We start from the raw sequence: 15,155 nt of genomic DNA on the forward strand, positions 1-15,155 counted from the left end.
GGCAAATTGGTACAGTGTTCAAACCCCACCAAAGACTTGCTTTTTTCGTATTTAAGTATAAGTACTCTCCAACCGCTGTTCATTTTCGAAGGTTAAATACTTCGAAAAATGAAAGTTTCGTTTGGCGTAAATCGAAACGTGGAAACTAATTCAGTTTTCGAAGGTTATTAACCTTCGATCTGGGTTGTTGACAATTCGAAGGTTTTTTCGTTCGAAAAACGAACGACTTTTTTAACAGTGTAAGTAATATTTATATGGTTACATTCCCTGAAATTGCTTTTACAAGACAATTCAATTTGTTGTCTATTTTTGAGGAAAAATCTTCATCTAATTCACGATTGCATTCTCATTTTTTTTTACATAAGTCCCCGTGTTGCTAATTCCGGACAGTATACTGCTGCAGATGATGTAAAATTAAACTGCTATTCATACTAGTCGCATTATGTCAATAACAGCGTAGTGGTAAGGTGCTGCGCTAGCATCATTAAGTTTAATTGTTCAATACTCATGCGGAAATAAAACATTTTTTCTTCAAATGTCATTGTTTTTCTAATTTTTGGAAAATTTTTTTAAGTCGCTTAATAGGTCTTAAACTTACATTATCCTTATAGACAATTTTTTTTCAAAAAAATTGCCCGAAGGACATTACCGAAGGAATCTTGTATTTCATTGATTTAGTTCTCATAAACATAATTTGGAGTTAATAAAATGAAAATTAATAATATATTTATTCGAAGCCGACGTTAACATCGTCGATAATCGACAGCATTTGAGTAAAATAGGAAATTTGACTATGCCGGGAACCAAACTACGAACACCGTAGTTGAAAGCCTGTCGGCTCCACCATTAGACCACGATTTGATGAAAAACTAATACAAGCCATGGGTAGAGTATTTTTTTAGAGACTTTTATCGTTTTATAACGCCTCCCATTATAAGATACGCCATAACAGTTTTTCGGTAGTATCGAACTAACCAGAATCGCGACCTTTATTAATTACAACCCATCCCTTATGCTCAAATGAATAAAATGCAATGGAAAAAATACTCGAAATTGGTGAAATTTTCTTTATTTCAGTGTACAATAATTGATTGTACAAATTTTAAGTCGTCTCAGTTTAAAAATTTCGGTTTTTGTGTTCTTGTTGACTTCCGCTGTGTCTGTTTCGTTGAGGCAACATTTTTTGAAACAGCGCGTTTTTTTTCGTACTTGTTTCACTTTCGACACCATTCTTCCGCTTTTGTTGTTTGAAAATTGAAGCGGATGCAGAATCCGACGACGCCAATACTGCATTGAAAATGATCATAGATTATGATACAAGAATAAGGTTATAAAATACAAAAACAAAGACTAAATTAAACTTGCTTTACCTCCATTTTCCGTTCCCCATTGTCCAGTTTCAGGGGTTGGTAGTTCAGGGATTTCACTGCGAATAGTGACAACTGAAACCGGCGGACTAGGAGAAGAGATAAGAACTTGCGTTTCACTCAAAGTTACAGGAGGGAACGACGAAGGATTCGAAGCGGTCATCGTTGTTAATTCAACCGGTAAATGATTTTGAGACTGTTTTTTTCCTTTCTGGCGCACCTTCTTTCCTGCAGTTAAGTACGAAGCTTATCAACACAAGAACAAAAAATAAGAAAACAAAGTCTACTATACGACAACTTCTTTTTCTTTGTTTAACTCAACATTTTCAGTTTGTGGTTCTTCATTTTCAGCTTCTCGTTCTTCATTTTCAACATTTTCAGTTTGTGGATCATCTTCATTGTCAACATCAACATTTTCACCTTGTCGTTCTTCATTTTCAACATTTTCAGTTTGTGGTTCTTCATTGTCAACATTTTCAGTTTGTGGTTCTTCATTGTCAACATCAACATTGGCCTTGGCTGGATTTTGACGTATATCTAGGAGAAAAATTCTATTATCTCACTATAATTAAATAACAAATTTGTCACAATATACCTTCTTTTAATGAAAAAACATTCTCCCAATGTTTAAGAAATGATTTGGCTGTTGGTTTCGTAACAATATTTTTAGTCTCTTCACCAAATGCCCATGCTGCACAACTTCCCACAGTAACATTTGGGAAATACCCAAAAATGAGTAATTCAACACCGGCGTCTCTGGCAAGCTGGTTAGCCTAGTTTTTTAAAGTAGATTATTTCGTATTATGTAAATTATGTTCCAGCTTTAATTTCATTACAATAAACATGATTCGAATCATTCGGTGCTTGTTGGTGTTGTAATTGGCAGAAGAAACATCTTTAATGTACCGACTGATTTCTGGTTGTTGAAATCCTCTTTTAATTAATTTTTTATTCAGGTTTCTTTCATTTGAGGCTATTTCATCATCAGCATTTTCATCTTCCATTATGATTCGGAAATACTTTAAGCGATTTTTTATTATCTCTCTAATGAGTTTGTAATATTTTTATTACTCTTGAATTCTTGATGATCGATGCAGAGTTGCCGAGTTGCCAAAGTTCAAGGTCCGTCAATGGTTTTTGCCAAGAGCAACGGAAAGGAGTTGTTCCAGAATTAATAAATTAACATCAATTTATAAAATTACCAAAGATTATTTAAAAAATATTCCGTATTTCCGTAGTTAAAAAGTTTGATATAATAATTATAAACAATTAACAGAATACAAACTAGTCCATAAGCATCGACTAGTCCATAAGCATCGACTAGTCCATAAGCATCGACTACCCTATAAGCATCAACTAGTCAATAAGAGTCGATTACCACTTTGTCCATTGGTTAGCGAGCAACTTTTCGCACAATCTAGATTAAATTAGATCTAAATATATATTAACAAATGCTGTTTACGTTTTAATTAAATAAAGCTTCAGTTATGTATATTCCTGTACCACTTTTGTAATGTATCCTAAGCATCACTAGTCCAGCACCAAGTGAGAGTATCACCTTTATTAAATTTACCTTTAAAATCAACCGTTCATAAAAAATACACACGAGAATTTAAAATATATTTATTCTGCAAACGTTTTACATTCAAACCCTACATTCAAACAAGTAAATACAATAATCAGTACAAAAATACAAGCTAGCATTAAAAAAGGCGCACTCTAATGGACAAGTCGACTCTTATAGACTAGTCGATAAGAGTCGACTTGTCCTCAGTAGAAAAAGCAAAAATTCAACCTAGCATTCAAAAAGGCACACTCTAATGGAGAAGTCGACTCTTATAGACAGTCGATAAGAGTCGACTTGTCCTCAGTAGAAAAAGCAAAAATTCAACCTAGCATTCAAAAAGGCACACTCTAATGGAGAAGTCGACTCTTATAGACAGTCGATAAGAGTCGACTTGTCCTCAGTAGAAAAAGCAAAAATTCAACCTAGCATTCAAAAAGGCACACTCTAATGGAGAAGTCGACTCTTATAGGCAGTCGATAAGAGTCGACTTGTCCTCAGTAGAAAAAGCAAAAATTCAACCTAGCATTCAAAAAGGCACACTCTAATGGAGAAGTCGACTCTTATAGACAGTCGATAAGAGTCGACTTTCCTCAGTAGAAAAAGTGACTGCGCGATTCGTCGCAAAGCATAGACGAGATAGTGCGCGACCAGCCTGGTTGCGATATACCGCGGCCCGATACTGTACAGAGTCGTCTGCTGTAAAGATATTTCACGTATTGACACCTAAGAGTTATCGTTTAGAAAGCATCACATAATATATAATGAATGAAGAAACAAAACTTTCAATTTTGCTAAGGATAGCGTTGGCAACGGCATTTACATGTGTTGCAGTGAAATGGATGGTTGATCAACTAGATCCTACAAAGGAAAAAAAAAAAAAAGCCAAGCAACAAGCTCAAGCCCTCATGACTAAATTACGAATAAAAACCAATTTACAGGTATTCAAACTAGAAATGGCTCGACATTATCCTGTTGTGACATCATGGCATTTACATGATGTATTTGTAAAAGTAGTGGATTCTTTGAACCTGTGAGCACCTTAAACCACTCGTGTTCAGTTAAGCAATTTTTGCCAAAGATTAAATAGTTTTTACTCCAGCCTAAAGTGCTAACATTTTGTAATGGGGTTAGTGCAGTGTCACTGCTAGTATAATGATGTAATGAGGTTTCAGGTGTGTTAAGCTTTTTGAGGAAAGCAACTGATCAGTAGTCAACATTTTTTAATGTGTATTCTTAAAGTTGAAAGCTTTTTCCCCATCAATGTTGATTACAAACTATTAAGATGCACCAATATGTAACAGTTGCTTAGCTTTATATATTTATAAATCTATTGTCCCTTTTATCTAATGTAAGCACATCAAAAGAAGATCATGATTAAGCTGGCAAAAAAAAATTATTTTGAACATTTGTAGTTGACAGAGTATGAACTTGCGATTGCAAGTAATTTAGTGGATCCTGAAAGCATTCCTGTATCTTGGAATGATGTTGCTGGTCTGGATGGTGTGGTACAGGAGCTGCATGACACCCTTATCCTACCCATCAAAAGTAAAAAGCTGTTTCCCAGCCAGTTGCTTCAGCCTCCAAAAGGTTCATAAGGCCTTGTAAACATTTTTGTAGTATTTGGTCTTTCTATCTAATTTGATAAAAATTATATATATAGGTATACTATTGCATGGACCTCCAGGGTGTGGAAAAACTATGGTATGCTTTTTCTAATATAATGAGATGTAGTTCCTCTTAATATTTTGTCCTCTATTCTAGGTGGCCAAAGCCACTGCAAAAGAAGCTGGAATGAGATTCATAAACTTGGATGCTTCAACACTAACTGACAAGGTAAAAAAATAGTGCAGTAATAAACAGCTTAAAAGTTAAGTATAACAAAAGAATACCACTTGGAAAAAAAATAATAAAATCACTAAAATATTTCAATTGCAAGTGGTATGGTGAGAGCCAGAAACTAGCAACGGCGGTTTTTTCCTTAGCAGTGAAAATTCAGCCTTGCATTATATTTATCGACGAAATTGACTCTCTTCTTCGTTCCAGGTAATTGAATCAAGTTTTTGTTCTGAAAATGGTCATGAGCTTTTTTCTTTGTTTAAGAGATTCAAACGACCATGAAGCGACCGCCATGGTGAAGGCCCTTTTCATGTCGCACTGGGTATAGTAGTTGCTATAGGCATTCTCCTAACTTTCTATGATTGGCTCGCAGCCGCTGGTCTGGGTATGCAATGGGCAACGACCAAAACATGATTTTTGATTGGCTATCGCAAAGTATGTGTCATAATCGTGTGGTAGGGAAGAAAGTTGACACATCCTTTACGATAATTAAGAAAGAGCGACTTTCAGGGTACTGTACATCCCAGATAAGGCGCTTCTGGTCAATTGTAATGGATGAAATACCGATTGTATATGCCCCGATAGAGAATTTATTTATTAATATTGCTTTCGTGTTGGTACGCAGGATGGTCTAACAACAGACAATGCAAAAAATAGCGTCGGTCAGTAGAACAATCTAGTTTTTCAATAAACTGATAAATAATAGAATAATTGTTTTTTTGTTGTTCTCACGAAAGTTGTTTTAGGCGCAACCAACCGACCTCAGGACGTCGATAAAGCTATCTTACGTCGAATGCCTGCATCTTTCTATATAGGACTTCCGGTATATCATGACACAGGATCTGTAGAAAATATTTGTTTTGGAATTTAAGTGTAAATTTATTTGGATCTCAACTGTGTAGGGTACAGAACAGCGCCGGCAGATTGCGCAAACAATCTTGAAAAATGAACGCTTATCTACAGGTACAAAAAAGATAGCCGTTTTTTATGAGAATTCAATTAATTCTGCTTTTAGATGTCGATCTGGAACAACTGGCAAGGTTAACTGAAGGCTTTTCGGGCTCGGACATCAGGGAACTTTGTCGAACTGCGGCTGTTTATGGAATGCGTGACAGTTTGAAAAGTACAACCAACGACACCTACGTAGAAGAATGTATCACTATGGGAAACTTCTTGCAGGCGCATGCGAAATTGCGCGAGTCAAAATTACATTGTGGGACATTGACGTTATCTCGCATCGATTTAGATTAATTGTCTAGACTTGGCGAAAATAAATTCGTTCCGGTACTAAATTTTAGCGAGTTTTTTGTACTAGATTGATGAATGCAGTACAGTATTGCTTGAATGTATTGTCCAATATATAATCGATACAATGTACACACGCTTGATGAAACAAGCTCGAATGCGAAAAAGTCGGTAAATAATTCACACAATAAAAATAGCTATAAAAGTACAAAGAAAGGTCACCCCGCAAGAGTCATAACAACGTTAAAAATCGGTAAGTAACCGAGAAGGCTGCCCATCACAAATTGAAATGCTGTACAGTAATTCACCAGATTGAACCACGAGGCACCCACAGAATTTTTGTTTGCTCCTAAAACAATGTTAAAAGAAGCGCATTTAATGCAAATTCGACAGACAATAAAATGCTAATTGGGACGAATACAAACCTGTTCGACTACTGCAGATACTTGCGTACACAAACATGCCAAATTGCCACCTGCTGGTATTACGGCTGTAGAACAAAGTACAGAAACAAATGGGTTAATCGAAGCATAAATAAAACACAAAACGTGTCCATGGCAACTTGGAAGTCAATTGGCAATAAAGAAACAGCGAATTACCCGATATCAGATGACGATGCTCAGCTTCCACTTTGATGACATGCTCATACATTTCTTTTGCTGCTTTAGCTGCCGTTTTATCGGAGGGTACGCGAGTGTCTTTGACCTCACGAACATGTTTAACCGACTTGAACTTCAAAAGAATAATAATCGGGAAACAATGACGGTTATGCAATCGCGAGACGGCATTCAACGAAACGTCTAAAACGCCATGTAAGTTCTTTTCGCCAACACTTTGAACTGCAGATACGGTAATGCATTCATAGTGTGTTCCTTTTCGTCGATATTCAATGAAGTTATTTTCATCAAGGTTTTTCTCCATGTATGATTCAGGGTAAGGCATTAACTCTGGCATCACGCGAACGAATTTTCGTGGAAATTCTTGGACAAGTTTGTCAACCACGTAGTCCGAGAGCGGCCCTACTATTATAACGGGGCGAATTTCTTTGCAATCATATCGTTCAACTTGAGCATATGAAACAGGACGCGGAGGAACAGTTTCCTATTTGTTCAAATAATTGCAATCAACTCACATGTATAGCAGAAATGGCAATACTACTTTCTACCTGAACGTAGATAGAAGAGAGGCCTAAACCCTCTGAAGATCCTAACTGTAAACTTGCATCGGAAAAACTGGCAATCTCCTTTGAATCTCTTGATGAACTACGCGTATGCTTCCTCCTCCTGAAGAAACTGCGTCGTGCTGATGTTGAAGAACGTCGTGATTCGTGATCTAAGTCAGCCAAACTGGAGCGTTGAAGAAGTTCTTCTTCAATTTTATACTTGGAAGGTATGACACCGCAACGGACTTTACGACCTTCGTTATCAACAAGCCACGCTCTCCATAATCCTACGGGAATAAGATGTAAAACGCATATTTTTCTAGTCATTAACAAAGAGAAAATGTTTCCAATTATGCAGACAAAGAGCAACCATTACCTGGAACACCATTAAACATGGTGTTATCGATATGAAGAATATCATCGCGACGGAAGCCGAGTTCCATTTGTTCGTGGCTGTCGAATGCCATTTTATCAAACTGAGCTCGAACGTAGAAACTATCACCTGGTTGTTCAGCAATTTCCCTATAGCGCTCCATGTCATGTTGGACAATCAGCGTCACCTTTTCGGTGGGTTTCGCTAGTTCGTAGGCCGCTTGTTCGGCCGTAGAATCTCGTAGGTTAACACTGTTGAACTCAAGAATTCGGTCGCCACAACGCAAACCAGCCTAAGAAAAAGGTAGTCGATGAAATCACCACTTTCAAGCTTTTGCAATCCACGACAGTAAAGGTTTATATAAAACTTGGTCTATCCAAGGGAAAATCTCTATGGAATGCATGTGCCAAACGAAGCATACCTTAAAAGCTGGCGACTCATTTTGAACGGCGTGAATGAAAATTCCCACAGCGTTTCCACCAACCAAGCTGATCCCAAGGCTGTGCGCTTTCTTCATCTCAAGATGAACAAGACGCGGCTCCCTGTCACGATCCCGACAGTTACCGCCATTTTCGTCAACTACAGTAGCCGGAATGATTACTGAGGTTGGCCTTTTTAAAGTGGCTAGAGCATGGTGACGTGTAAGAGTCCCGTGAATCGAAGGAGGCCGAACAATTGAAGAACGAGATTCACTTCCACGATCTATCAACCTTTGAAAAAATCAAAATCCAACAAAATTTATCAGGAGAAAAAACTAAGAAACGCAAAAATTAATTTGGCTGCAACTTTTAGATTGCGCGATATTTTACCAGATATTCAACAGTACGGGATATTCAAAGAAATGAGGTGGAATAGGATACGTTATGCTTTGGAACACTACAAAATAAGTTATCTTTTCCCACTTTGAAAGATAGGCATATCCGTCCACACAGTAAATGGATGAATAAATGTGGACACAAACATTCAAACACTTCAGCCAAGGCTGTCTTTTGAAGACCCAAAAGATAGTAAAACAAACAAAAACATACCGATCAAACTGTAATGTGTTCCTTAACGACGCTGAAACTGGATCGATAACGTCAGCTTTTGAACTGCTTCCATTACCACTATTGTTGCTGTGATCTCGCGAATGCCGGGGGGAATTGCAGGGTGTAGGTGAGCCTGAACGCGATTTGGATCGCTGGTGCGACCCTCCACCATTGCCGTCGCACTCGCTGCTCGAGCTCGTCACTGAAGGCGGCCCCATTAAACTCATTCCGTTCATTTCCTGTAATTCTTGATACTTTGTTGGATTGTACTGAACTAACATCGTTATGGAATCCCCACATTGGTGAAGGACACATGCGGCAAGCTGGTACGTGGCACTACGCATATTTATGCCACAAACTTCTAAGAGTTGATCGCCAACCTGCAGTCCAACTTGTGCGGCCAAACTAGATTGGTGCACCGAAGAAACGAACACCCCACCCGAATTGCGACAAAATATTTGAATACCCAATGGTTCTGAAGATTTTTCTATATACACCCTATGAAATTTAACGTAAAAAACATGGAATTAGAGGACAATGACTTGAGTATAAGAGAAAAAGTTTATAAGTACCTGCGTAGCTCATCCGGTGCCGGCTTAAACTTGGAACTAGTACCGGTAGTCCAAGAATATTCTTCGATTGACGATCGACTACCGACGCCAGTGCCTGGTCGACCTGGACTGAGAATTTCAACATGAAAATTAGGCATCGGGCTTCCCTGTTCGGATAGGCGTTCAACACTGCTGGTCGATATTCTTCCAATGCTGTTTCTGCTGGTTACGCTTGGGTTTGAGGGAATTCGTATCCTTGCTGGTTCTTTTTTAACTGTTCCAATGCCATCAGAATAGGGAAGCTGTACATATTCTGTATGGCTCCCTCGGTTCGACTCGTATCCAAAAGGTACAGGGACGGAGGAATGGTTATGGCTGTGCTTGTGTGTCATTGAATAACTTGAATCAATCGATGGAGACTGGGTATGGCTGTACGATTTGTTGGAAAGAAGGCTGTGTGGTCCTCCCAATGGAAAATCGTATGGGCTCTCCGTTGGTTGACGAGGTAGTGGAGTCGGCGAGGAATAACGAGGCGGAGACAAATTGTGTTGATGGCTATGCATATGCCCTACATGAGGAGACACTTTATATTTCAGAGAAGAATGTAGCGCTGTTGGATAAAGTTGAGACTGTATGCGCAGATGCGTTGGAAGGCTAGAAGGCAGTGCTGCGTGAACGTGAACAGGTCCGCCTCCAGACAAACCACTGGCAACGGTTGTAAGAGTCTGGGCCCCAGAAGCCGGAGCTAATTGTCCATTCCGACAAACTTCGGTGTCCGCATCGGCTTTGCACGTTGTTCCGCAACCAGCGTTTCCTTTTTTTTTCAAGTATCTGCCTAAATCCTCTTTGCCTAAGTTGCCCGATTGCACGGAAAGGTCTATGCTCCCGTCAGACGGTGGATCAACAGTTTCCATGCTAGTTCTGTCCCCGTACGTCCTGTAGTCACCACTAGGAGCTGTTTGGCTGCAGTAACAACAAATATTATTGCATATGGCTTAAATTCGTGCAACAATGAAAAAACGAAAATGAGAACGAATAGACTTGAGAGAGAGAGAGAGAGAGAGAGAAAGAAAGAAAGAAAAAAAAAAAAAAAATGCTCACCCCGAATCTTTGTCATCATCGGTCGTGTCATCAACTGCCACCTCATCTTTGGAAGTCTTGGAGGCATCAATAAACACGGAAAGTGGTAACCTGGCACGTGGGTATTTATAACTGTGAAATAACGTATTGGCTCCTTCTAAATATTCTCCGGAAACGAAAGGAGATCCAGCGCGACACCGAGGCCATGTGCCGCCACTGTTCATCCTCGTATCATCTCTTTTGCACTCAGATTTCGAACTGCCCATAATTCGTTTTCTTCTACTTAGGGTAACGAGGCCAGAACCCATTTCATTTTTTTTCTATTAAAAAAAATTGATAAAGAATAAAGAAATATATTAATTAATTAATTTTAAAAATACAAATTTTGCAAACGAGAAATAGGGCGGAATTACTTTATGAGTTCCCGAAATGGAAGCAGCGTCACTGTTGGTAACGGTGTGAGGGTTGTAACGATCAATAACGTCTTCTAAAATTGCGATTGCAGCTGCCTCGCGGTCAGTTCCGCTTGCAATAGGACTGTTTGAAGTATTGCGGACTGTCCGTTTTCCGTCATCCGTGTGATGATTACTCTTTTCTTTACCATTAGGTCGTTTTGGGCGACCCAGTGTTTCACGAAACATGTCCCAGACAACTAACCCAGCGGAAGCTATGGAACCAGCGCTAGAGACATTACTTGGGGCATTGGATGACAACGAGGAACCTTTAGAATGTTTACTCCCTTGGTGTCTTCGAGCGGTAGAAAAATGACTATCGACCTTGCCTTGTTCCTGAACATCATTGTGGCTTTCTTCTTCAGTTATGTTATGTGCACTTGAGCTGCTGCTTGGTGATCCAAGCGAGGGTAGTGACACAGGAAAATTCGTAGACGCAAACGATCCTCGGATAACAGTTATTACAGGCCCGTCATTTTTGCCGAAACTGTCGTCTAAGATTCTGCAAACCTATTCAAACAAATGGAACAACTGCATGAGTTAGACTACAGAAACAATGGAAAACAACTGTATACCTCGACAAAACTAGCCATGCTGTCCAAAATTCTACCATTAATACTGCATAAGCGATCTCCAACCTTGAGAGAGCTTTCTCGAGCGGCCATGCTTCCAGGAGTAATAGACCGTATGTAAATTCCACTTTCCAATGTCAGTCCATGAGAGGCACCACCCAAAGGTAACTTGACCGAGTACAATCCCTGATATAAGCACCTCTTTCGTTTGACTGTCAGGGTAACGGGCATTTTGGAAGACCGCAGCAGATTCAGAACCGATTCGGCGTCTGCCGCAGTGCAACTCAGTGTGCCAACTTTGAGAAGACAATCGTTGATCTTTAGTTTACTGTCGGCAGGACCTCCTCGCGTTACAGACACTACGTAGAGACCGTAGTCATTACTGTAAACGGGACGATTTTTCCCACCCGCTAACAGAAAGCCAAAATCCATTAGAGAGCTGGACCAATCAAGTTCAACCTCTACGGTTTCGGTGTCGCCATCTGAAAAGTCGGTTCCCAGTGCAGAATCATAGCTATGATTAAGAGGTGCACGGCTTTCTTTTTCTTTTTCCTTTTCCAACTGAAGATCTCCGAGCTTCTCTTTCAATTCTGTGGGAAACGTTAGAACAGAATGACGACCAGGGGACTCTAAATTAACTTTAAAAAAAAAGCTAAAGTAGCGGCAAGATACCTTTAAGCTCCTTAAAAGTTTGATTTCTCTGACGTTTAACATCATCAGAATCTCGAAGCGCTTCGGCCAAATCAGAGACGGCTCTATCTCTTTCGCGTCTCAATCTATCACACAGCGTCCGTATTGACTCTCTTTCCAAGACAATTTTATCTCGTTCACCAAAGGCCCAGTCCCGGCGTTGTTTTGACACTTCAGCTTCTTGGAGTGCTTCTGCATATTCTGTTTGGATTTTTTCAAGCTGTTTTTTAAGTTGCTCAACCTCTTGATCGCCCCCATCTACTGGGTACAGTTCACCTCTGCCACTTTTTGGTGTTTCAATACGGTCTTTGCGAACTTGTTCACCTCCCAGGCAGCCGTTTCCAATTCCAAAACGAATTTTTCTTTCTTGGTCATCCAGACGTAGATTCTCATTCCATTGAGGTTCTTGATATTCACCGTATCTTTCTCGCATGTGATGTAGTTCCTAAAACAAAAACTGTGCGTCAATAAACCGAAAACCAAACCTCAAAAAAGGGCGGAAAATGAAAAAAAAAAAAAAGAAAGGAAGAAAAATGTGGACTGAACAAACAAAGTAAAAAGAAACAACAGAATAAATACCAGATTTAGAAAGAATACCTTTAAGGCGTTGTCACGATCATCCAAAGCAGATTTAATTTCTCTACGCAACGACTCAACTTCATACAGCAACATTTTCTTTTCATCATGGGATTCACTGCTCTTAATTTCCAAGGTTTTCAATTTTTTATTGGACTGTAGCAGATCATCTTGCAGTTTCTCAATTTCTTTATGGACAGAGTCTCTCTCCCGCATGACAAGCGAGTATTCCTCCATCGCAGCATTCCGCTCTTCAGTTAACCGCTTCAAATCTTTGTTGCTTTTCATTCTTAGAGCCATTCCTTTATTTATTTCTTCCTCATGCTGAAGTTGGATTTTAGTTAAATAATCCATATAGGTATTTCTCTCCCTGATCGCAATGTCCCATTGCATAATGGCCTGTGTGCACTGGGACTTCAAAACGTTCCTCTCACGTACGGCAGCATTCCGTTCCTGAATCGATTCTTCATATTGTTTCTTTAAGCGCGTCATCTCCTCCTGGGCAAGTTCAAGCTTGCTTACTGCAGCTGAATGAGAGGCGACAAGATCAGCATATCTTTTGCGCAATGAGTCATGCTCATCTATAAAGGACAAACAGGGGAAAATGAAATCTAGAGACACTTCTCTGAATGAAGAAATAAGTACACTAAAAATATTCAAATGCTAAAATCCGAATTTTGGTAACATGTAACAATAGTGTAACTCATTTCAATATTCTAGGCTAATATAAGACAAAATGACATGCTGCAAGAAAAAATAAAATATTATAATATTTTTCAACCTACCCTTGATTGCTTCACATTTTCGTAACGTGCTTACATAGAGTTGATTAAGTGTTTCACTAGTCCCATTCCCTTTTATCACAGCTTCCTGTTGCTGTCTTCTCAAATCATTGATCTCTTTTCTGTCTTCTTCTCTAGCTTGACTCAAACTATGAACTTCTTGTTCCAAACGCTGTTTCCCTGTTAAAACATCACCATACTTTGACCTCAGTGTATGCATCTCCTGGGTAGTGGAATCTAGTTTTGATAAGACTGATCTATGCTGTCCACGATAATATTCAGATTCTTGGACAGCCTTTTCACACCTATCATGCTGTCTTTTTAAGGACTGCAACTCACTCATTGCTGCCTCACATTGTCTCTGAAGGGCATCATAGTCCCGTACTGAGGACAATTGCTGTGAGTAGGTTGAACGTGGTAGTGTACCTATAAGTTAGTTCGAATAAGTGTAAAATCAAATGAATAAAATTACTACAATTACCAGCAGAAGAGAAGTTAAATGGTGCTGAAACAGAAGGTGAAGGTGCATGATGTTGAATCTTTGATAATTCTTTTTTTAACAAATCTCTGTCATGAGTCACTAACTGCTAATAGTAAAACTTCATTACTATATCTCAAAATGTACTTCATAAAATGTAAACCTTAAGTTCAGCTTTAAGAAGAGCAAGATTGCTTTGCTGAAGATCATAATCAGGCCCCATGCCAATTGGTGATGTATTTTCACAAAGAATTTGATTCATTCCTAATGAAAGTTCATTTCCACCAACACCGGACTCATCAGCATTTTCCATCTGTAAAAGTGTCATAATATTACAACCACAAAAAGTTAGGAAACTTATAATTCAACCTAGCACAGAACAAGCAATATTACTGACACAACTATATTACAATATTCAAGTTCAGTAATGAAACTCACAGCAAGATATTTATTGGTCCTGCTGTCAACAGACAGGCATTTGACACAGATTCATTGTAGTTTGTTATATGATGTCCACACACAAGGTGACATCAATATTACATGTAATGACAGTATAAATAATAAGAAGAACTCTGTGGCGTACAGCACAAGTAAAAGGAGTCCATATTTTTACTCTCAGGCAGACATGCATTGCACTTTTTCTCATTTACCTACTTATTTAGCGTGAACGATTTGCTTACCTTAATTATCCAGTTGTGAAAAGTTACAGCATTAGGTCACGAAAGTTTTCACACAGGTGTATAAAAAGGTTCCATTTTTGCACTATCGGATTCCAAAATTAGTAGAAAAGAAAAACACCATATTTAGCTCCACTCCGAAGCAATATCACAGAACTAACTCGAAGTCTTGAGTGGTTTTGACTGTCCCTTCCATAACACTGCTGCATTAAAGATTGCAGATAAGGAGAAGGGAAACTCTGTCAGCAACGCAACGTTACAAAACCACACACCACTAGCGCTCGAACGGTTTCGGTGTAAAATAAGAAAAAATAGTTTTAGGTTAGGTTTTGACCGTGACACGCTTGAATCAATTTTGACAGTGATCGACCGAAGCAATTTTGATTTAAATCATGATTTGAATCAATTTTCAACGATTTTTATTTGAATCGACTCTTTTAAAATTATTTTGATTTTGATTTCTCTGTTTTTGAACAAAATTTTTTCGAATCAGTCTGAAAAATAGATTTTCAAAAACGAAAATCGTTCTGTAGTAGGAATCGGCCCCGATTGGCGAATGGATCCAATCGTGGTCCCCGTCCCAACCCGCCCCAAAAAAGCCATTCGGAGACTACTTCGTCAACCAGGGCGACACGGGACAAAATTAAGATTTTGATCTTTGATTTTAACTTTTGGTTCTGATTTTGATTTTGGTTCTTGATATTTGAATCAAAAAGCTG

At 38.9% G+C, this 15,155-nt stretch overlaps 3 protein-coding genes across 5 annotated transcripts; 1 reads left to right on the forward strand and 2 right to left on the reverse strand.

Annotated features, from left to right (window-relative positions):
• Positions 1-1,144: 1,144 nt before the first annotated feature.
• On the reverse strand, positions 1,145-2,680 carry LOC123472577. Its single transcript, XM_045174406.1, has 4 exons — positions 2,204-2,680; positions 1,963-2,140; positions 1,371-1,904; positions 1,145-1,287 (listed from the first exon to the last, which is right to left on the reverse strand). Exons 1-3 carry the CDS (start codon positions 2,369-2,371, stop codon positions 1,654-1,656), a joined length of 597 nt encoding a protein of 198 aa, XP_045030341.1. The 5' UTR covers positions 2,372-2,680; the 3' UTR covers positions 1,145-1,287; positions 1,371-1,653.
• An 831-nt stretch (positions 2,681-3,511) lies between these two features.
• On the forward strand, positions 3,512-6,062 carry LOC116915659 (outer mitochondrial transmembrane helix translocase). 2 transcript variants are annotated; one of them, XM_045174405.1, is made up of 10 exons: positions 3,512-3,872; positions 4,347-4,521; positions 4,595-4,635; positions 4,696-4,767; positions 4,871-4,977; positions 5,035-5,092; positions 5,396-5,432; positions 5,517-5,593; positions 5,673-5,733; positions 5,786-6,062. In XM_045174405.1, the coding sequence occupies exons 1-10, from the start codon at positions 3,696-3,698 to the stop codon at positions 6,019-6,021; spliced, it is 1,041 nt and encodes a 346-aa protein (XP_045030340.1). In that variant the 5' UTR covers positions 3,512-3,695; the 3' UTR covers positions 6,022-6,062. The 2 variants fall into 2 exon arrangements, with proteins under 2 accessions (XP_045030340.1, XP_032776696.2); XM_032920805.2 differs by having other exon boundaries at positions 3,521-3,872; positions 5,508-5,593.
• Positions 6,063-6,099: 37 nt separating this feature from the next.
• On the reverse strand, positions 6,100-14,647 carry LOC116915693 (disks large homolog 5). Of its 2 annotated transcripts, none has more exons than XM_045174403.1 (17): positions 14,440-14,647; positions 13,923-14,072; positions 13,763-13,865; positions 13,285-13,707; positions 12,521-13,080; positions 11,906-12,368; positions 11,237-11,823; positions 10,623-11,171; positions 10,231-10,529; positions 9,151-10,092; positions 8,579-9,076; positions 7,972-8,260; positions 7,554-7,842; positions 7,181-7,464; positions 6,615-7,116; positions 6,441-6,505; positions 6,100-6,364 (listed from the first exon to the last, which is right to left on the reverse strand). In XM_045174403.1, the coding sequence occupies exons 2-17, from the start codon at positions 14,070-14,072 to the stop codon at positions 6,320-6,322; spliced, it is 6,048 nt and encodes a 2,015-aa protein (XP_045030338.1). In that variant the 5' UTR covers positions 14,440-14,647; the 3' UTR covers positions 6,100-6,319. The 2 variants fall into 2 exon arrangements, with proteins under 2 accessions (XP_045030338.1, XP_045030337.1); XM_045174402.1 differs by having other exon boundaries at positions 13,763-13,868.
• Between the last annotated feature and the right edge of the window lie 508 nt (positions 14,648-15,155).

Source organism: Daphnia magna, linkage group LG5 (assembly GCF_020631705.1).
Source record: "Daphnia magna isolate NIES linkage group LG5, ASM2063170v1.1, whole genome shotgun sequence".
Lineage (NCBI taxonomy): Eukaryota > Metazoa > Arthropoda > Branchiopoda > Diplostraca > Daphniidae > Daphnia > Daphnia magna.